The sequence below is a fragment of the Ylistrum balloti genome, unplaced genomic scaffold (assembly GCF_031769215.1).
Source record: "Ylistrum balloti isolate Yb309-2 unplaced genomic scaffold, AGI_CSIRO_Ybal_v1 Utg369672, whole genome shotgun sequence".
Taxonomy (NCBI): domain Eukaryota; kingdom Metazoa; phylum Mollusca; class Bivalvia; order Pectinida; family Pectinidae; genus Ylistrum; species Ylistrum balloti.
In genome coordinates, this window is record NW_026781917.1 from 1,351,719 (window position 1) to 1,375,973 (window position 24,255).

The 24,255-nt window shown below is 35.1% G+C and overlaps 1 protein-coding gene across 1 annotated transcript; it reads left to right on the forward strand.

Moving 5' to 3' along the window:
* The first annotated feature begins 1,300 nt into the window (after window positions 1–1,300).
* On the forward strand, window positions 1,301–23,827 carry LOC132562928 (protocadherin-9-like). Its single transcript, XM_060227706.1, has 3 exons — window positions 1,301–3,619; window positions 17,481–17,607; window positions 23,529–23,827. The coding sequence occupies exons 1-3, from the start codon at window positions 1,301–1,303 to the stop codon at window positions 23,825–23,827; spliced, it is 2,745 nt and encodes a 914-aa protein (XP_060083689.1).
* The last annotated feature ends 428 nt before the right edge of the window (window positions 23,828–24,255 follow it).

Sequence of the window (24,255 nt, forward strand, 5' to 3'; positions counted from 1 at the left end):
TGTTATGCTTGGAATCACAGATTGGAAATATAACCCACACAGCTTGGCTTCTCTTTGACTTTAATGAGGATAAAATACTTAGCACATGGCAGGCCTATGTTCATTATGCTATACTAGGGCCCTATCTCTATGTTAAACTCCAACTGTGTGGCTATCGGGGCCCTTCCATTGGCTGTTAGACCAAGGGGGAGGTATCACAGCTATCATCACGGCCTTGTGTCGGTAAATACAGGCACATGGGTTCAGGTAATTACAGCTAGAGAACTTTTCAATGGAGAGACACACACTCCAACCATACAGGACCCTGGGACCAGTATTGTCACTTATTACAAATATGTGAAGAGAAAATTGAATTTAATGATCTGGGAGTATTTCACTTGCTAGGTTCATGTGGAGTATAGGAACTTTTTGAAAAGACAGCGTGCAGTGTTTTGATATCAAAGAGAGCTCTGAAGTGCAAAAGCGAAAGCAGTGTGTATTTTATTGTACAAACAGAACATGCTGCTGCTGACATTTGCTGACAGGTGTAATAGGGTTTGTTTATATACTTAATGGTCAATATTTATCTTACATTACATTACAGGAATTCAACTGTGGAGTGACCAGATAGCTGTATGATAGCTAGCATTGACTGACCAGTGAGGTGGAAACAGATATTTAAAAGAGTCAAACCCCTGCAGGCACAGTGATATGGATTTTGTCAGCTAATGAAAAAGAGATCCTAGGCACAGATACAGCTGAACTAGGGATGGTATAGGAAGTGTTTAAAACAAGAGGCCCTGATTCATACCTGTCGGGGAATGTGATTATAACAGTCACTACTGGACACAGGTGGTTATCTCACTGGACACTGGTCATCTAACAACGGTCATTTTGCGCATGTCATCTGACACGATCAGTGTTGGGTGATGTAAATTCTAACGTCAAAATTTCTTTTTGTTTTATAATCATGGAATCTATTTGTGTTTCGGAGCTTGTTGTGATGGTTTTTATGACATTGTGGTATTCGTCTGCTGTGGTTTTGGGCCAGGGTGTTGAGTATTATCTTCCAGAAGGTGATCAAACCGACCGTTTCATTGGCAACGTAGCATCGGATGCTCGACTCCAGGAGGTTGTAGATGATGCGGAATTCCATAACTTACGATACAGTTTCCTCACAACGGGTAGTGAGTATGCTTCTCTTTTCTCTATAGACGAACATTCTAGTTTTTTATACACTGTTGGAGCGTTAGATAGAGAAACAATATGTGAGTTCTCTCCCCTATGTGTTGTATCTCTTGATGTAGCAGCTCAGTCCACCATGAGAAGCTTCTTCAAAAAAATAAAGGTGACCATTTTTATTGAAGATATTAATGACAACGCACCTATTTTTGACAAGCCTTCAATAAGTTTGACCATTTCTGAGGCTGTGTTAGTGGGAACATCTATCACAATTGATGGGGCCAGAGACCGCGATACAAGTGAGCAATATTCTCTCCATTCCTACAATGTCACACCGAGTACTTCGCCTTTCTCCATCAAATTTTTGAAAAACTTGGATGGTACCTCTATTGTCCAACTGATGGTGAAGGAACCTCTAAACAGAGAAGTACAGGATTTTTATCAAATAACTGTCATTGCCAAAGATGGTGGTTCCCCTCCCAAATCAGGAACTCTCCAAGCAAATATCTCCATCTCTGACATAAATGACAATTCACCAGCTTTTGGTAGCTCCTCCTACAACATCACTGTGCGTGAAGACATTAATGTTTCCACAGTGATAATGGTAGTTTCAGCATCAGACAAGGATCAGGGTCGAAATGGGGAGATAATCTACAGGCTAAGTCCGCACCAGGAAGTGACCAATCTACAACATTTCAGTATCAACAATCGGACCGGTGAGCTCTCTGTGATCAAACCCATCCAATATGTACCTGGTCAAGTGTACAAAATCATTGTAGAAGCAAGCGATAGAGGTGACCAACCCCTGACTTCTCAAACGTTTGTCCATGTATCAGTCATTGATGTTGGAAACAGTCGTCCAGTCATTACAACTAATCTCCTTAGCGGCCTTGACATTGCAAAGATCTCTGAATTTGCTGACCTTGGAGCTGTTGTTGCTCATATCGCAGTGGAGGACCCAAACTCGGGACGAAATGGTGAGATTGACTGTTGGGCTGAAGCAGATGCCTTTGCTTTACAGAGACTTGATGCTAAAGAGTTCAAAATTGTTGTCAGTGAGAGTCTTGACAGAGAAATACGAGAACAACATGAGGTCAAGGTCACATGTCAAGACAATGGTACTCCGCCTTTGAACGACAGTGACAGTTTCATTGTGATAGTTGATGATGTGAATGACTCAACTCCTGTATTTTCACCGCTGTCCTACCATGAGGAAGTTTTCGAAAATAATAATTTCGGAGAAGTGCTGGTTCAAGTACATGCTTCAGATGGTGATATCGGCCACAATGCCATGGTGCTGTACTACAGTCATCCTGACAACCATTTTGTCAATGTTGAAGCCTTGTCAGGGATTATTAGGGCTAATATGTCATTTGATCGCGAAACTACTCCCACTATCGAATTTGAGGTACTTGCCATCGACCAAGGCATACCTGCCAAGACTGGTACCGCCACTGTGACCTTGACCATCAAAGATGTTAACGATGAAGCACCTATGTTCAGTAAACCAGTTTTTGTGTTTGAAATCTCCGAAAACAAACATGCTGGAACAAATGTGGCTCAAATCGTTGCGACAGATCGTGATGAGGGAGACAACTCTAAAATTGCTTACTCCATTGTATCAGGCCAAAATCAGAAGATTCCATTTTTCCTTTTTCCTAATGGACAAATAAAAAGTGATCAAGAACTTGATCGGGAAGAACAGAGTGTTTATGACTTCATTGTCCAAGCTGAAGATCTGGGACGACCATCAAAAAACAGCTCAGCACGTGTGAAAGTTATGGTTAGGGATGAAAATGATAATGTGCCAGTTATCACAGCTCCTAGTACTACTAATAACAGCATATCTCTTTCCTTGAACACTGAGATAGGAACAAGAATCACAATCATTAGAGCATTTGACTTGGATGAGAAAGAGAATGGATTAATCAGATACTTTATTACACAACGAAATGATTCAGACTTGTTTGAATTAAATGAAAAAACAGGATCACTGATTTTGAAAAGGAAAATTTCACAGAAAGCTGGAGAAACCATAGTATTGGATATCATGGCTTCAGATCAGGGGAAACCACGACTCACGTCAACACGGATGTTATTTATAAAAATTACCTCCCCTACTTATTTTACAGACACCATACAACGAAATGTCATCATTGTCATTATTTTATTGGCTGTCACAGCCATTTGTTCAGCCGCCATTATTATAATAATTTGTGTCTTACGACGAAATGATCGTGAAAGGAAAGACAAAGAAAAGGAGATATATAAGCAGGCAACATCATTGGAGGGCGGTGTCAGTGTTTTTTCTCTCCCCGGTGATGATTCCACCCTGGGGGAGAAAAAGAAAAAAAAGGAAGTGAGTTTTTCCCTTGATGATGAAGATATGCTTCAAATAGCAGACCCAAATCAACTCTCTGCAAAAAACAACAACCTGGGATTGGAAAAGCCTTTCGAAGTAAGTGTAATTTTCTATTTTCATTTTGAAAAGTATATTTTAATCCATCATACATCCATTAAAGAATGCCATTCAACTTTTGTAAGCAGTTTCTATTGACAGTTTTTATACTTATCAATCAACTTCACTGAGAAAAGCCTTTGAAGAAATTTGTGTGATTATCTATTTACAGTTTCAACTATAATCCATCAAAACTTTTTATAGTGTTCTTCTTACAGCAAAGACTACCTTGGAAAATCTCATTTAAGATATAGTCTACAGAATTTTGTATAAAAAGAAAAAAACAATGTTATCAAGATCAACTTTTCCATCATGTTTTTATCAGTTCTGTCTAAGAGAACAGCTTTTTCTGGAAATATCATTTGACTAGGCAAGGCAAGTAAAATTTTCCATGACTGACCAATTTCGTGTAGTAAATGTTCCAAGGTTTTGCATTGAATCTGCAGCCAACCTCTTTAAAAAAAATAATGCTGTCATTTTAATATAAGATAATTTCAAAGTAGAAAATATCATTTCTTTCAATTATGTTTAAATCAAAGTATTATAATTGATTAATTAGTAATTAAGTTAACAATGATGGTATATCTTGATTGGTAATATGATATTTTGTTATCAAATATTAAGGGAATTTACTGTACAATATTTGTTCCAATTTATACCTTTGGGAGAGCATAAGAAGTCAGATCTTTACTTTGTTCAATCCATCATATAATTATTTATTCATGGAAAACATCAAAAATTCTATCCATCCCCTCTTTGACCTAATGACCCTTAGACTCTCAATGGAATTTGATAAAAGAGAATTTATTTTTCTGGTGTTGAATGTACAACGCGAGGTGAATTTTGCATAGTGGTATTGAAATTAGGAGTTAATTACCTATGATAAGTTTTTTTCATCTTTCAATATAAATATCTTGAAAAAATGTAGAATGCCATCGTATCGGTTCACTGTTGGTAATTTGTTGCAATTTTATTAATCAAAGTTGAATTCAACATGATTTATTTTTTATCCTGTATTTTCAATTCAAGATTTACAATTAGTAGGGTGAAATAATGAGGAAGATGGGGTTTTTTTTGTTGCCATGAAAGCACTTTGATATTGACACTTAAACATGAAAATAAATGACAAAATATCTGATCATTCAACAATTTAAATATATTTCTTGAGAACAGCTAAAGTGTCAAACAGCATGCACTTTAGGAAAGCCTATCAATACATCAGGGACTCTAACACAAACAGGGTCCTGAAACAGACACATTTGTTTTGGTAGTTGCTACAGTAATGACATTTTGGGGCAAAATGACACGCCAATAGTGTGCTATTATCTCCATAATTTTTATAAACGACTCTTGTTTGCAAGTATTAACGTAGAAATAATGAAATCAAACTTGCTGTTCCTGAAAATTGTGCTTAATTCCTGAGTAAACAGATCTATAATTTTATCCAATGTAAGGAATTATTGTTTTTCCTAGGATTTGTTGTCATGAATATAGTTTTTACAGCCATGTAAGTGTATCCTTGAGGAAAATATGGCAACTTTTTATTAGTTCATATAGATATATATATACAGGAAACTGATGTATATATACTTGTATAAATATATTATTTAGCATTTTTACTGAAACTGCATTAAATGTGAGTGGACTTATTCCTGGACTTGGAGTGATTGCCTTGAACATGCACAAAATGCATTTGTATGTTTTGTAAATTCTCCATACAAACTATTAAAAAATCTGCCCAAGCAGTTTACAATAAAATATCAGGAAAGTATCTGAACTTTTTAATTCAAAATATGAACAATAGTTTGCTTGCATTCATATCACATCTATATCAAAAGATAAGTGTACTTTAGGGTTGTTTTAGAAAACAAAACAGCTGTTAATACCTGAAGTTTTAAACAGGCTAACTTGTGTTTTGACAGACTCAGGGGCTGGATAGTGCAAAGATATTGAGCAAAATAAAGTGCTGATAATCAGTGTTTTCTGGTCAATATCCTGCAGTGTTAACCCCATGTAGGCAAACAAGAGATAGTTCGCGCGGAGTTGGAGGACTCAGCAGTACCTCGACCTCTCATTGGCTAGCAGAGGAGTCTGCCTTTGATGGCTACTTGCGACAGTCATGATACACTGACTTCCTAAATCTACATTATATCCCTCTTATCGCTGTTGAATTAATGACGCGTAATGTGGGTTAAAAATCGGAATTAACCCCTAATTTAAAGATCACATAGAACTTATCTGTAACTTTTTAATTTTATCACATTTATGTAAAAAAAAAACTAGATCAGATGTTGTTTGTTTTTGGAGTTGGTGGTGCCACAATCCTAATACGATTCAGCTTATTGGTTTAATTCTTATCGTTCTGCAAAAGTCAGATGCTATCAGGGCTTGGTCACTTTTCCAGTGAGTCTTGCTGTTTTGAATATTGACACAGTGTTTATAAAGCTATTAATTCTAGAATCCTATCAGATCAGCGTTGATGCTATTAGAATATGGATAGGTCTCCGCCTGTCTGTTGAATATTATCTATGTAAAAAAGTTAAGATGCCATTAATGATAGGACCCTTTTCTTTGTCTCTGGCTGTGTAATGGTGATAGGGTTTTGAAATACACTGGTCAATTACCCTGTCTCTGGTAGTCCACCTGTAATGGTCAGGCTCTGCCTAACGCATTACCAGTCACATGGCAGATGGCTTTTTGCCTAGTAGACAACACCCTGGTATTATGAAGATTGTTGCCCTTTAGGGAGCTCATTTTAACTGTCAAAAATGTGTCAAAAATATGTCTAATCTTACAATCTCCTGTTTCCTCACTAACCAGATAGGAACAGGTCTGTAGAAGAATTTGAGCACTGATATATAGGTTGTTAGCAAGAGTTTTGAAGATCTACAGATATATCAAGTGACCATTTGACCTTGCTGTTTCACATCCTCTGGACACTGATTGCCTTCAGCGCCTTTACGGTGCAGTGGTCATTCTCCTAATCTGGCGAAGCTTATCCCAAGGCAGAGCTGATCATTGGTTTAACTTCACACATGGTGCATACAGGTCGAAAATCAGTAATATGTGGGTGGAAATGGCACCAAGTTTTCATTAATCATTCTGTGAAACTTTAACTGCAGGCAAGATGGATATATTGAAAAAAGTTTGCATGTGGTCTTATAACACAGACGTCTTTGTAGAGTTATTGCAGATGGAATTGTAATTTGTACATATGTGAGAAGGCTTAAGCGTTTGCTTCGTCAATTTTTTTTTTTTTCTTTGGTTTCGTCGGCTTCATTTGATTTCTTATAAAGAAAATCTTTATGTTTTGTTCATAAATCAAATGTTCTTCAAAACACCCTTGGGAAATGACGTAACTTCAAATATATCTGGAGTTATTGTGTCAATTTCTCAAACAATGCTGCATGACACTTAAAAACAAACCAACAAATTCTAATGGCAATTAAATATCAGTATACAATAATGTGTATTCTTCACATTCTGATTAAAGGAAATTTTTTTTCTTTTTTTATTCGATAGAAAATTTCGGTATGTGATTTGTTAAATGTTTCTACCAAATTCCATTAAATTAAAAAAAAACCTTGCTTGCATTATATCATTAATTTAGGATTTCATTTATTGTCAATTTTGTCACCATGCCTCTAGAGAGCGTAACATTTGTCTGCTTATTGAATAATGAATTTAATAATATCTCAGTAATTTCATTTCAAGAAAGTATTTTATAAAAATAAAAATAAAATAAAACAGCTTTGTTGTGAATTCTGTGTTTGCTTGCCTAAAGATAAAGTAATATGGTTATGGTGAAACATGGTGAAAAATGGCAAAAATATTACCGGCAAGAAATATTCCCGAGCAATAATACCAGTAAGCCACTCCAATTGTCTCACAACTGTTGTAGCTGGTATTGTAATTCAGATTGCAAACGACCAGAGATTTTGCGTAATGATGAAAACACTGAGAGGTATCGACAGTTGATGAGAGAACAATAGTGCAATGTACTAAAATCTCCCATTGTAGAATCGGCAGATCAGCAAGGGACTGGTCTCAAGTGGTCACTAAAGCGTAAACATACATGTAGCCCCTACCCTTGCTTACATCCTGAACTTTCAATTATTTCTGATGAAGGGTCTCCAGAGAAACTCGTTCTCATGGAGAGAAAGGTCATATTGAAATGCAAGAGACCTATAAAATCTCTTCTCAAACTCACAATGCTGAAGATGTTTTGTCTTCTGGTTTAGTACAGTTTGAGTACTCAGTACTAGAAGTGAGCCTTTATGCTAGACAAATAAATCTCATGAAGTATACCAGTATTTGATATTGTTACATCTTCTGAGAATTTGACATAATTGTTCTTGGCATGGAAATCTTCAATAAAAGAAGGGCAAGTTAACATTAAGCGTGCATCGTTATATTCTTGTCTAGATAATATTTGTCTCGTAATAGGTTCTATATGAGTTTTAAATTATTATGAAATTTTGAAATGATCTGATTTTCCAGGTGATAAAAAATATTGAAATAAGTCACAAGAAAATACAAACATGTCATTATAATCGTAATCCAAACTCAAAGTCGGTAAACTAGGGCAAAATAGGAACAATTGAATGATTTACACAGAGAGATAGATAGACCATGTGTTCCAGGAGAATAAGAATCTTCTGCTTCATCAATAAAAAAATTAATTCAGATTGATCGTTATTCTGATTTCCATCGAAAAATCATTTGAAGGTTTAAAAATCATTTCTAGATGGATTTGAATTCAATTCATCCATTACTATCACATTCATAATCAGATAACGTCAAAGTTATGTGATCTTGATGCCAAAGGTGTCAAAGTGAATGTCTTATTTCATGATTGTCATAGAGATGTCATTACATTAAGGTGACCGGCAATTTTTGTCCAGATGTCGTCCCTGGAGTGGTCAGTAAAGATATCAAGAAAAGAAATCAGAAATAAATCTGTCTACCATTATAGAAAATAAATCTGTTTTCTTCTCGATGACATCAAAGTGCATTAGTGGAAGGGTCAATAATCTTATGAGGTACCAATATATGTCAGCATTGTGAGGTACGGAATATGGTTATATATATAGACAAGGGAACCGGTGTGATGCTTGAACATACATCATCTGGAGGCTGATTTAACATGATGTGGCCAGAAAAGCCCATAGGTATGAACTGAACCCTAATGAGGGTACCCAGATGGACACAGAGCTCGGGAGGGGGGGGACAATTTTTTTATTGGAGACAAAGAACTGACAGATATATGTATATATTGTACTCTGACCATTAATACTACAAAATGTATAGCATGACAACAGACCATTACTTTTATCTCTCTGATACAGCAAGGTCCTACAGACATCCAAAGTGTTTTATACTTGGAAATCAATTTATCTGATTAAATTTTTTGTGTCAGTATTTTTATGGAGGAAAACCAGTATTGAATAGACTATATTAGATCGCTTGTTTAAAATCTGTGTTCTAGTGTTTTGTGTGTGTGTGTGTATGGTTGTTCTGAACAAGGTATTATAGGAAATCTTTATTGACTCAGACAAGTATAATCTCTCTTCAGTGTGTTACTATAGGAAAGGGCAAATATATAGAAATCTTACTGAAGGGCATTATATCAAAGTTTTATTGAAATTAACGAGGGACATTATAACAAGGTTTGACTGAAAATTTTCAAGGAGCGCTATATTAAAATTTACCTGAAAATTAGTGAAAGACTCAATTAACTATAGGTATCAAGGTAAATTAACAAGGGCTGGTCACTGAAAAAATAACAAAGTACATTATGACAAGGTGAATATTAATGAAGGGCATTATATCAAGATTTAGAAGTAGGGGATCTAGGAATATTTTGTCAGTATTTTTTTATCAATAGCCCTATTGGGGAAATATGGTATACTGCAGGACATCACTGAAATTAATACATCTGCAACATCCACGCAGTTACCATATTACACAGGCTGACATAGATGTAATTATGATGTGGTTACATCATCCTCATACAATTTATTTATAGACATATATATGATAATTGTAGTGATATCTCAGAGTTAGCTTTTTATTTCCTCATATATCTGTAAACAATCTACACAGTTTTTGGGTTTCTGATAAATTGTGGCATATTAAATATAACATTTTGATTCAGGGGGTGTTTGTAGATGACTTATAGAAAAATTTGTAAAGATGAAATACTCTGTCTAATGTAGTAAGATAAAAAAAAATATGAATCAATGTTTCATGAAATTCAAGTACATTCTCATAGTAGGAATTAGCGTCACATGCTCAGAATGAGTGAATGATATCCAAAATGGTTCTGTGAAGATAAAAACACTGCTTCCAATTCTACAGATAAGAAAGTTTGTAGGCATCTAATCCTAAAATGTTCGTAGAGTAAATATGAATAATTGCAAAAAATCTCCAGGACAATTTACCAGGTAAATTATAGGTTGTTTGAAGTCGTATAGGGCTTGATAAGAAAATTATTACTGCACAGGCCGCATTTAAATTTAATTCTCCTCTGTCCAAATTACTGTTGTACGATGTCTATATAATTCAGCTTTTTGTTTTGAAGACTACCACCACCACCACGATGTCTTAAGCTTTTTTGCAGCTCTCTGCATTCTGTGAGGTTCCTTTCGATCAGAAATGGTTCGCTGGCATGATGCGAGAAATATGAAACGTGAAGGGAAGTAATGGTCTGTCGACTTTTAAGAGATAAAACGTAGAATAAATCACATTTGACTGAAACCTACTAAATCTCTCTACAATCAACATGGAACTGTACAAGTATGCCACTTTTTTTACAACTTTTCGTATAAGATCGTCTATCATACTTTGTAATTAAATTTAGATACACAAGAAGAGAAGAAGAATTTTTTGTAGATAATTTTAGAAAAAACCCAGGAAGAGAGGGTCTATATTTTTTCATGACCTGTGAGTAATGTGTGTGCTTTTTTTTTTTAATTCCTTAATGTAAAAATATTAAAGTAATTCACGACAGACAGAACACAGTTGTACATTTTTGAAATTTTGGTTTTATTAAACAAATTATACAGATGCGCTTAATATGCTAGTTCTGTTTTGAATTGTGTGTCTATATGTAATTTCTATGGTCTCCAGCCTTTAGGCACATACTAACTATTAGAAACAGCCAGAGTCAATTACTGTATTTCTGAGTCTTGCACATGTCAATTTAAACCCATTTTATACATGCACTGATGTCTGCCTTCTCTGGGCCCCTATTCCCTCCCACTGGGACACCCTGCAGCACTCCTCAAAACGGTTCACTGACATCCTTACCTAACTATGGTAGAGCCACATGCCCTGAGTGGCTCTGAACCTCAGCCACCCTTTCCGTTAACGTTGCCTGGCTTTTGTCATTATTAACTCCCATTTTTGACTTTAATACAATAGTAATTTTATCACGCTTTCTTCCTGTATATATAGAATATCTGTTTCACTCTGAAAGCCTCAACAGGAAACTATCAAAAATGTTTGGCATCATATTTATTTCCGAGCTTTCGTCTAATTTGTACAAATGTATTGTCAATGAAACACTTTGTTATTTGAGAGAAAAAAATCCAGTCTTCCTGTTCTTGGCACAGATTTGGTTTTCAATTTTTGACTCATTTGTGAATTGTTTTTGAAGTAAAGTTGCGTTATCTGGGAAGAAGAGCTTTCTGCCTTCCGTAGGGGTTTGTTTACGACTTCCGTTTCTCTGTATTGTTATGATAGGTTAGAAGGAAGCCAGGTTACATGTTTGTAACAAAAGGAAGGCAAACCATTCTGATCAATCAATTTTAAAGTCAACTTTTGCTATTTTGTGATTTTCTTTCTGAATAAACTTCCTGTTTCAGGTCTGATATTCATGAGGTACACAATGATATCATTTCACAGATACATATTGTAGTCCTACAAACCATTGTGAGATTTTCTCTATTATAACTGTTACAATCCAGGGTTATGTTTCTCTTTGTTTCAAAATAATATTCAAAAATTCTTATTTAGAAATGTGCATTTCCATAAATTTTGCATAACATGAATTTCTGTATATGCAGGCACACATTCTGTTGTTTTCTATGTATATGTATTTAAGTTCTTACAAAAAACACTTCAAAATTGCATTTCAGAGAGAGATGTTATATTCATGATGCCTCCTAACCATTTAAAACCACTTACTACTAGATTGGAAATGGAAAAATTGATGGTCATCATCCCGACTATTGTCCCTAATACATATGCATAAAATGTCACTGAAAATTTTTCTCTGAAACATTACTGATTTTTTTCACTTAAGGGTGTATGCTACATTTCATTGACATGGGACTTGATTTTGTGACATTTTCAATATCTGCATTCTGATATTATAATGGTGATATACCATATGATAAATTATGAAAATTTATAGAAAATTTGTTTAATGGAGCAGCGTTTAAGTATAACAGGTTTATGTCATGCATGTTTGAAATGACAGAAAAGCTTCAAGAATTTTTCAGGGTTTTTTTTTTCATATCACACAACATTTCCAAAAACAATGTATAATGTGTAAAGGGTATTTTCAATGGAAGATATACAATTTAGAAGAAGGAATTTGAAGCCAGGTGATGAAGGGCAAGTCCGGGGAGGGCCTGTCTCGGCACTGAACCCGATTTACTGTCCAGTTATGACTCCCTATGGCAAATAGCGGACTGCTCCTCGTCTGAGGCATGCACTTAAACCCCAATAAACCTTCGAGGTTTTGAGAATGAGCTGACAGAAATTGCAGGTTTACAACATCTAGCCCTTGAAGACTTTCTGACAGGAGGTTCCGTAGACTCAGATAAGTTACGAGGTACCCTCATTAACTTGTTCCTTCGTCCATTCCATATTTGTCATGGAATCCTCTCTCCATTTTATGTCTTCCAGATTAGAATCTTGAAATTTACAAGAAATAACAAACAAATGGTTAGGATTTCAAGAGAGATTTTTATAGCCTCCACAAGAAAAATGGCCCAGGGATTTCAGGATTGGAATGTTCTTTTTATGGTTTGACAGAGAAATTCTTCACAATTATATGAATTTCTAGTGCTGGATGTCCTGGGCAGTCTACACGGGAGAATCGGATGCAATAGTTGACATTGACAACTTGGGGCAGTGACCACAATTCTTATCAGTAATTTGAGGTTCACAAGTCACAACAAGTCAACCTTACAGATAGAAGAGCTCCACTGAAGGGCAGTAACTGTCTGAGAACTCCTTTGAGTCTGGTTGGAGTCGCTGTGTCAGTAACAATGTTAATTGCTCACCTGTTGGTTTTGTCCACACCAGCTGGGAACCTTGGCAAGAACCTAACATACAAAGCATTTCTTCAGTCTGGGTTTATGTGATTCTGAGATGCTATCGTATACTTCCCCTAAATTGATGTTGCCGTTATGAGTCTATTGTTGGGTGAAAGTCGTGGTCTGAAGACCTGGTTATGTAGTGGTCATTATCAGATAAAATTACATCTGTATTTTCTTCATTTTACACTTCCCAGGCTTGATCTTTCTCATTCTTTCTGATAAAGGATATTGGTTTTAGAATAAGGGGACATAACTGACTTTAGTGTCATCTGTAGTGGTTATAAAAAGGGGACAAATCTGACTACTTGGTCTTATGTATGAAGAGGGGAGATAACTAACCACCAAGTTTTGCTATAAAAAGAGACAACTATGACTTTGTGGTCACTGAATGATACAAAGTTTAATAAAACAAAAAAATGGGGATGGGGAATAACTGACCTGACAGTCATAGGTAATTAGAAAAAAGGCGACAAAATGACTCCCAAGTCACTGTAGAGGTATAAAAATGGAACACAACTGGCTTGACAGTCTTTGGCAAATGTATGAAAAAGGGACATAACTATTTATCCTGTCACTGAAAGAGGTAAGAAAGGGGCCATAAGTGCCTCCCTTGAAAACAAACATAAGTTTTTTATAGGCCATATACTATACTGTACAGGGATTATTTCTGGTTCAAATTTGTGGGTTTCATGTCTGTTGTCCCTCAGACAAGAGTATTGATTAGTGTTGGGTTAGTTTTAGAAGAGTTTAATGGAGTGCTATAACTCCCTGTCTCTCTCATACAACCAAGTTTCATGTATTGAACACAACCAGCAATCTCTTCCATGATTATGTCGTCTTTAAGATCTTGGAATTTTAAGAAACCAGATCAAAACCTGAAATCTAATGGTTTTTATAGGAAAAAGATCCAATTACACTTGGATGCAACCTGTATACAACCTAAAGTAGCACTATATTGGTGTTGTATTTCATTTGTGTTAAAATTAAACTATGCCCTCACCCATGTGGTTCATCTCAAGCAGGATTAAATTGTCTTGATTTAATATCCTTGAGGAAAACATATTGCTCATCGAACAGGTAACAGGGTGAAACAGGCATGGTTCATCATAAGGAAAACCATGTAATTCATTTTGTTGTGTTTCAAATTGCTTTCACAGATTTTTTAATTTTGTAAATCTGTTTACATAAGGAAGACTTCAATATTTGACTGCATCCTGAATTCAAACGAACGATTCTTGGTATGATTTAAAAATCAATTGGAGGAGAAATGATTCCCGGAAATTGGACTCGGTGCCCTGATATGGCGATTTTGCAGAATGCAATTGGCCAGGGGTGTTACCACAGGTGACTAATATAAAACCATTTATATGGAATCAACAGTTGAATTCTAGCTGAATGCATGGTTGAAAAAATCCAATCTAACTGACAGAGACCATCATTTCCTGGAGTGTAGACCAACATAGTTGATAGAACATCTCTTAATTGGCGCCACATTGACCCTTTGAAATTGCTACAGTATCTGCTCCTGAAATAAGCTGCATTAGGAACATTCAGACACTCCATAACTACCAGGTATTATGTGCTCTTCACCTGTCAGCAAATTATGTGATTATTTCTGACATAAATAAGATGAGTGCAATGATTTGGTTTGATGGCCGCTCTGAGGGAGCTTGTATGCTAACCCCCAGGGTACCATTTAGGCTCCATTATAGACCCCACTGGAGACTTTTCAGAGAGACGAGAACAACCAAAAGGCAGGTTTATACAAAACCTTACAGTAACAACATGAACAATATTGAAAAGCTACCTCTTTTGTTGATCGGCTAACTGTCGCGTTGATTTTTAAGCTGCAACTATTGTCGAAGATGTTTGAGGTTTTGATCTTTGGTTCGCCTACTGAAAAAGCTATTAAATGTGGATTTGAAATTTGATGGAGCAGATTTAATTGGTTCTCACACAAGTGCCTTTGTGCTGTGTCTCCATAAAGAAAGAAGAATGCACCAGAAATTGCTGAATTATCCCTTCATGTCATGGAGACAAGATATAAATTCTTTGAATTACATTTTTTTTCCTGAAGACATTGAAACATGTTGGAATGCGAGTTTAAAAAAGTACTAGTAATTGTCTTGAAATTGTATCTTATTTTTGAAATCATTTGATTTATTGCGAGGTGATTTGAGAGCTGACGTACATGTATCTGTTAAATTTGTCTTTATTTTAGCTGTCTAAACTAAGAAGCTTGTCACAGTGAAGTTATGTTTAGAATTTAGTGTTGCCAGGATGCAGATTCCAGTTTTCTTCAAATTCAACCGCAAACGCTACCATAATCCTGGGATATTCTGAAATCTTAAAAGCTATTTCATGAACATTTGAAACATAAGATAGGATTCTGGGAGTTGCTGGGTTGGTGAATTTGAGGGGATGAGTGAGTCGGATCAGATGGTCACTGGGCTTATCAGCCTGTTAGTAAGTGACAGTATCGGTTTATAGTGGCAAGCGGTTAAATAGAAACAACTTATCTCCATATCCCTGACATTTGATTGAAATATACTGCACTTCACTCTTAACGAAAAAAAAGTCTCACTGGGTAAAATGCCTTGAAGATTTATTATCAAGATTTTTTGCTGGTGAAAGGTTGCTTTCAACATGATTCTCTGGAGTACAAAAAATATCTGTCTAAATTTTCAATATCTGAAGCAAAAGAACTGCTCTGTTGGAATTTGGAAGAATTTTTTTAAACCTCCCACCACTTAACACTAGCTAGAACCCCTTCAAATCACTATTGAAATATTCCATGTGATTTGATTGGGACATTCTATTGTATTATGTAGGTGAAATAATATCAACATAAAATCATTACTGATATTTATTTCATAAAGGTACTTAAATCTGAATTCAAGATATGGTGGGATTTCAAATACATCCACAAATTTACTCATTGCTTAAAGCTAGATGCTTGCTGAAATAAAGGGTCTCACAATTTTTATCACACAGTGCCACTTCCCAGGGCCCATTATTATGGTTTGAATAAATAGTTAATAACATAGTCATAATTTGATACTTAAATTGTTGATAAGTCACTACACAGTATTCAGCTATTTCACCAAAATTGAATTTTGGAGAAAAAAATAATCAGATAGGCTGAAAAACGACAGTGCTTTATTTATTGAAATTTTGTCTCAATGAAAATTCTGACTTTCAGAAATTCAATTGAGATAAATAAATCGATTGAAATTGACTTAGGTCAAATCACAATTGAATTTTGTTTGGTTGACACTAAATATGGTGTGAAATTTGACCACAATGTTAATTTTGTTGTCAGTTCATTAAAAATCTATTGCTGAGTATACTAGCCCGTTAAGTAAACATTAAATGGTATACTATATTGGCAGGCTGTTGTCAATCAGATCCTGTACAAATTCGTCAGTAAATGCCGCTAACAAAGGATCAGTGTGACAAACAGACATTCAGCACATAAATATATGATTTGATAACGGTTGTTTGGCCATTCAGAGTTTCATTTATACTTGGTGACAAAGCATTTAATTTGTCAACTTATGGCTTGAGTTGAAGCAGAAAAGGTAGTAGATTTAAAATACAGATAGACAACAGGATAAGAAGAATCGCCAGAGGGTTTGGAATCTGGTTAAAATCTTTTGGTGTCTGTTGGAAGGAGTGACGTACCTACTGACTTTATCCCTGGAGGTGTCGCCTACATATGACCAAACTTGTAATTCCAAATACTGACTAATGCTCTGTTGTTTCCTAATCGAAAATACAATCTTACAATATACAATAACTTTACAAATTAGCTTAACAAGTAGAGGAAAGACATATTTTTAGAACAATTTAAGATAATATTGAATTGAAGTGTTGGCACAATTTGTTGATTCAAAAACAGATAGAAATTATTTTGGCTTCCTTGCATGATGTCATATTTTTCTGTACAGAAACAAATACATAACACAAAAAAATATGACGTACGTTTTACACAGAACATTTCCTGGTTGTTTTGCCTTTGATTTGTTGGTCAATAAATGTAACTTTATGATATGAGTGAATATCTTTTCATTTCATTTTCAGTTTAAATCATTCAAGTTACTTTTTATTCAAATTTAAGTGATGTGTAGATGTCCTCTCCTCTGATTATAACAACAACTGATGTTTTGTCTTAGTTACCACCCAGTAGCCTTACACTGATACATTGTGTTAGAGTTATGATGTGTTAGTTTCAGTTTCATGTTAAACTTCTATTTTCTTCATTAGGCAGTCAGATTTCAAACTATTAAGTTGTAGAAACACTTTGCTGAGTTATGATTTTGGAGTTTAATTAAATCATTATTTCTTTGTTGTTGAATAAAAGCTATGAAATAGAATTGGATGGCATGTTGAGAATTATGACTTGTCATCTTTGTCTAGATTTTCACTTAAACATAAAAGTTACAAAATTTAACAGGAATGTTTCTTAAATTACAGCTATTTCATAGAAATTGATCGTAAATCTTTCTTAATGTTTTCTGTCATTGCAGAGCAAGAATTTTCCTAAGAAACAGGATGACAATCACAGTATTGTGTCTGGAGACACAAATGCAAGCGACAGTGGGCGTGGAGGCAGTGACGATGAAAATCATGCTCCGAAACCCCCACACACCACAAGTAATTATCTTTGTCATATGTAATAACTGACCTTACACTAGTAATAAGTTAAGCTATTTGTCTTAATTAAACTTCACCTCTAGTTAACCCTGCCTCACCAGAAGGCGATGCTGATGTTCTATGATATCAGTTTTATTTATGGAACTGATTGACAGAATTACAGTGCTATTAATGTTCCTTGTGAAAAATATCACAGATTTGTCCACGTAAATACATATATTTGTCATCATTTTGATATTTTATATTTTTCAAAAAAAAAATTCCAAATTGCTTTACCAGGCTTTGGTCTTGACATCTTCAACCTTTTAGCTTTTTGACGTGAATCCAGGTCCCTTAATTATGTAATGCAATTTGAATACCACACTTTCGGGTTATAAGCTGCACGGTTTAAAGCCGCACTGGTATATAAGCCACACTGGTATATAAGCCACAGAGCCAATTTTTAACAATTTTTGTGATTTGCTCCATGTATTAGGTGCACCAAAATTTAAGTTGCACCCTTTCTTACAATGTGGTAACCGTTATTTTGACCAAAATTTGTTGATATGATAGAGAATGGAAGGCAATTTATCGAGGTCATCAGTGAAACATTAAATATAAGTTTGCAATTGAATTATACACAGATAATCCTTTATTTTATTGATATGTTTCAAAAATATAAACTAGCAATTATCAAACTCGTTTGGCTTGGGAGCCTCCAAAGATTGTCTACGCTGAGATATAGGGTGTTACATACAGTTATGGCTTCTGAAGCAACCATGAAGGTTCAGAAGATATTATTGTGATTCATATTAAAAAGTATGATTAATAAAATTCACAAGAATGTTAGTTTTATTTCAATATTAAAATCTTCCTGTATATGATTGTAAATGACAGTTCTAGATGATCAGCTTCAGTCACAAACATGTGATGGACAGGTACTTGTGAAAAACTTGGTACTGTCCTGTACTGGTGTACTAGTATGCTTCAGTTTCTTTTTTTTTCTCTCATTCTGCCAATTTTTTTTTCGCCCACATATAAACGGCACTGGTATATATGCTGCATGACCAACCGCCAAGGTAAAAAGTCACAGCTTATAATCCAGAAATATCGTATACAACCTTTGTATTTTAACATCCTACCTAACCTAACCAACGTTTAACATTAAACTGTGCCATACTGTGCAGGGTTGATGTACTGTAGATTAAATGTTTTCGAAACAAACATTTCAATTTCCTTCCAGCTATTACCACCAACAAAATAGTGAATAATTTCAAGTATTGATTAAAGACTCACAGATTTCAGAAACAACAAATATTTTTCCAAAATGTAAAAGATTGATATGTACTTTAAACTTAGTTAGCCATATCTGTCTGGCCAAAACAGATGAAACTGTCTTACTGGAATTAACTGTGATATATGAAATGTAGGGATTCTTGGTTTGTTGGTACCCTAGTACATTGTATATATTGGTTTAGGAAGTTCTGCTAGGTCTGGTGCTGTAACCAGATCTAAGTAAATAAATTTCTTCTTCAGAGTTTTCTATTTCAGTGCATTTACAACATCAGTGACCTCCATAATTACTACATTATACTCGCATGGTGTGTTTTCATAACAAACATTATCTTTGTGTGAAAAACTTGCTGATTGGCTAAGTGAATCCTACCAATAACATTCTGAAACCATTGCACTTTATTAGTTTCACTTGCCTTAGATTTCTAAATGTCAATGGCACTTTTTATGATAGCCTCCTACCCATCCCCCCCCCCTCTCTCTCTCTTTTCCCTACACACAGCTATACAAATTTCAAAGTGTGTGGATTACATAATTGAATCAGCTTGTCTGTCTGTATATGGCCATCTGTCTGTTCAAGGATAAAAACTTGAGTAGATATCTCCTTAAAATTTATGGGGACTTTAATAAAGTTGATCACCTTTGAGATTTTTTTTTGCTGAGTTATTGCCCTTTTTGTACTTTGTCAATTTAAATTCTCGGCATAACATTGTCTAACTGCTGCCTTGAAATTTTGAAGTGAAAGAGATGGTGGGATATTGATTTATTTACTGAAATGAACATCTGTAAAATTGATGGGATTCAAGATGACTGTTGCTTGTGATTGGCTGTGACAATCATAGACATATCTCACCTTAGGGGGCCACAATAGCTTAGTTCGTTAGAGCATTTGCCTATGTAACCTCAGGTGACAATCGGAGATGTGTGGTTTCAGGCTACCAGCCTGTGATGGTTTATGTTCCTTGGGAAACTGGGTAAGCATATCTTATAGTTAGTATAGGGAACTGGTAACCTCAGGCAGTTTGATACTCTCTGCCCATGGTAGTTTGTTTCTCAGGAAGCTGAGAAAAGGACCAACCTAGGCTAACAGTTTATCCTAATTATTGCTTTTGATGGCCTGTGATGGCCCTCCCATATGTTGTTCAGTGAAGTAGCCACCTACTATTAATAGGAGATTCCACCTCAAATGATTATGGATGATTATGGTGCAATGTACCCAACAAACAAACAGTCTCAACTTTATTAATGGGGTGATACCTTGTAGAAGTAATGTGGAAGAGTAATTTATCATGAACAATTAATAAAATTTGAAGTTTTAGGATTCCTGTTACTGGATTTTAACATAATCTTTTATAACATGTCTTTTGTAACTGCTGGGAAAGCTGAACATATTAAGTTTTTAATGCATGCTGTGCAATACATGATAATATGTCCTTTTTGTGTGGTGGGTATATAGAAGTTTCAAAATAGTTGAACTGTCTTGAAACATGTATAGTTATCTTTCATCTTTAACAACATTTTATGGCATTGTCAAACAGTTCATGTCATAATGACAAAAAATACTGTCCAGTCTCAGTTTATAAAACAAAACTCATCAAAACGTTGAATTTTCTTCATCAACACCTTCATATTTTTATATTCAGCACTATGGCATTGATTTATTTTGGTGCAGAGTGGATATGTTTTTCTTAATAAATCTGTGGTGCCAGACATATTGCAAAGCAACCATGATAAGACAGATCAGATTTAAACTTTTAATTCTTTTCCGGCAATATTTGTCAAAATAAACCTGCTCCCGAGAGAATTTGAGGGATGAAAATTGTCTTTAGAAGTATTTCAGCAATATAAATGTACACAACCGTCTGCTATCTCAGTAATTGTTTGAATCAATATTTCACCATGGGAAGCCGTACAAGGTAAACAGTTTGAGTGTACACACACACTTAGGACACCCGACCACCCTCTTTGACCACCGCTGATGGACACCTGAACACCTTTTTCACAGCTAACTGCTTACATCATGATGTTAGCTGTAGTGTTACTCTATTTACATCCGTGTTCCGTTAATTGATTTAGATATTTACCAATATGTTTGGCACTCTCTCATAGAAAGTTTTACTCGTTAAACCTGGACATTCCAAACAAAAGCGTTGTGACCCTGTTGATTTTATAAGCACTGGTTTCGTGGTTTATGGAAAGACTGTTCAAACTACATTAAAGCATGTGATACACCTAGCCCTGTTATTAAGTCGTCATTCCGCACAGATTTTGCTGGTAATTTGGGGTATTTTTTTATATCATTAAGGGTTTGATGTAGTATAAAAACGGCCCAGGTAGTTATTAACAATATCTTCACAGGTGAGACAGAGCAGGGTCAGGTGTTTTTGGACCTGGCATGTATTGTTATGGCTCATATAAATAGAAGGAGGGGGTTTCAGGGGGGTTTTGTCCAATCTCCCCATGAGGCAGATGGTGAAGTTTTGTAAGTTTGATAGAGAAACACTCCACTGGACAATAACCATGATAATCCTGTCTCAGAGGACACTGGTCAGATCAGTCACTCATTGTCCATCTCAGTGGTGAGTCTTTGATGCTGGACATGTTCTCTTTTTGTTTGTTTGTCCTTTTGACCAGTACAAGTCCAACAAACAGATCATTACAGGATGTAACAAGTTCTGTCAGACACATTTTATTGTCCATTTGTAAATGGCTCTTCTTGTAGTATACTCCTTCTGTATAACAAAAATTCATTTTGAGATCCTTTTCTTCTTGTTGCTCTGGATAACAAGCTTCAACTCTCCTGCTTAATTGTTCATTTGCAGACTGGCTCTTTCTTATAACTAGGCTGAGCATGAAATTGAGTTCTGTAACTGAGTAGTGAGCAGTGAAATAGATTAGATTGTCAATTGATGATTGAAGGAAATGCATTTCTGACATTAGTGTTCTGTGACCTGATGTCTGAAGTCTGGGAAAACATTGTCAGATATTAACACCCCTGTGGCCTCAAGAGGACAAAATGCTTCTAGGAAACTTCAGACGTTTTTCAAATGACTTTTTTTTTTTTTTTCAATCCATCATATGTAAAATTTTGTCTGAGCTTTAAAGATTAAGTATGGCTTGATCTGTTTCCTGTAGATCAATGTCTTGAGGCAGGATATTGTCAACATATGCAAAAATTGCATTTATTTTAAGATTCATGCTTGTGCAATTTAGATGTGATGCTTTAAAGCAGTTTCAAAATTGTCTATCATATGATATGGTAACTAAAATTTTAGCACAAATTCCATGTTATATTTGAAATTTTGGAAACTTATTTTAAGAATATTCTTACATTTTCAATTTGATTAAAAATGTTAAGAAAGCAAAAAGAAATTTTTTTTTTGTAATTGATTTAAATGAAGTGTGTTGAGTAATTTGAAAAACTAACAAATTGCCTAAAGATATAAACCAGAACCAGAAAATTAAAAAAACGTTTTAATTTTGTAGAAGAACTAGTGAGCCTGTCTAATCCGACACCCTGAGTATCCTGCATTTTGTAAAATTTAATGAAACCTATATGTTTCAATACATTTTTTTTTTTTTTTTAAAAACCAACTTAGAACAACATTTTTGTATTCTGACCTGTCCAATCTGGAAAAAAAAATATATATGGTTATGTTCCATAACTTGATTCTAGGTTGCATTTCAGAATGAATTGTAATTACACTGAAATTTTTTAACTGTTGATTTAATGAAATATAACAAACTATAGCCTCGGATGTACAATTGATCTGTTACTTAGTACTTAGTGACCTCTATCCAACTCAGCTGAGTGTAGCAGTACTTTCTGTGTATTCAACAGTGCAACTGTTCCTTTGTCGTGTTTAACTGCTAACGAGCAAATGCCTCAGTACAAATGTCAATGTTCATGACATTTCTGACAGATAATTAAGAAATATCAAACATCAGAACTGTGTTTTTGTGAAGTTTCTGTCATTTTTTCACTGAACTGTTTGATGAAAAATGTATTACAAATGCATGTCGTGGTTACATATTGCCTGACAAAGAGTAATGAAGCTTGCTGTAAATTGTGCTCATAGAAATTATCAGGGGTTTCACAAACCACGAAATCCCAAACATAAAAGGTGTCTTTGCATTTGCTGGTTTGCAGTTTTCATGTTTTGTTTTTTAATTTGGAACCCCTACTCTGTCGTGCTTAGTGCTTCAAGGCCATAGGGGATTAATGGAGGAACCATTTAATCATGTTTGATTTTCGCACAATGCTTTGGAGTGTTAATGCTGTTCTGCATTGTCTGTCTAGTTTATGCCTTCCATTCCTTATCAACATTTTCATGTTTTGAATAACTAGTACTATTATCATTAACACCTTGTACACCATTTGGAAAGCAGGTTCCAAGAGAAAATCCGGAAATTTTCTTGTAAATTATTAATGGATTGAAGAACCATTAAATAGAAAAACAAATTTGTTTCAGGATTGGAATATCGCTGCAATTCAAAAACAGTCATTTGAAAGCATTACTGTTGTTTTCTTCAAAAATCAATTATTCAGATTTAAGTTTTTATTGGTTTTAGGTGATAATTGTATAAATTAGAAATAATCAGATTTTAAAAGAGATCTTTATGTTTTTTTTTACTTTTATTCTTTTTAGGTACATTCCATGACCCAATTCCTCAGAAATCGTGGTTTGAGTTCCAACGGCCACAAAATCGGGAGATGCAAACATTTTCTTTACATCGCCCTGGTCCAGGATCTCCTTCAACCAGCTCCAAGCCTGCAAGTTACCGGGACTTTTTGCCAAGTCCTGTCTCCAATGTACAAATACATGTAACTGCAGAGAAAGCTCACCGGCCAAAAAATGGCCTCAATAACATTTCATTTGATTCTGGCAAATTCTCGCCTGCTCCAACACTGGACATTTCACAGGACTATCGTGATTGTGTGGTATGATATCCTCAGTAGTGTGAGTGTAAACAATTTTTATATATTATGTGAAGAAACTATATCAGCTTTATTGTGTTCAAGTGCTTGTTTGCTGGAAATTCATATACAATTCCTAAATTTCTACAACTGGATAACACCAATGTTTTTTCATCGAATCATATTAGCACAGGACTATGTGGAACTGTTGGGACATTTTTCCTTGATACCATGATGTAGATTACCCATAATACATCAAGGAGGTCAAGGTCATGTGAGAAAAGGTCAAGGTGAGAATTCTTGAACTTTTAAAGTAGCAGGATGAACAACCCAGTTTCATATCTGAAGCTGATCCCCTGAGTTGAGGAAAGTAACATGACAGAAAATTGGAGTCACTATGTAGCTTATGAAAACCTGGAGCACCAACAATGGAGAGCAGAATTCAGCAGTAGAACTGA

Coding starts and splice junctions, on each gene's coding strand:
- LOC132562928 (XM_060227706.1), top strand. CDS start 1,301: ATGAGAAGCTTCTTCAAAAAAATAAAGGTGACCATTTTTATTGAAGAT. Junction 3,620..17,480: donor GATTGGAAAAGCCTTTCGAA/GTAAGTGTAATT, acceptor CTGTCATTGCAG/AGCAAGAATTTTCCTAAGAA. Junction 17,608..23,528: donor GAAACCCCCACACACCACAA/GTAATTATCTTT, acceptor TATTCTTTTTAG/GTACATTCCATGACCCAATT.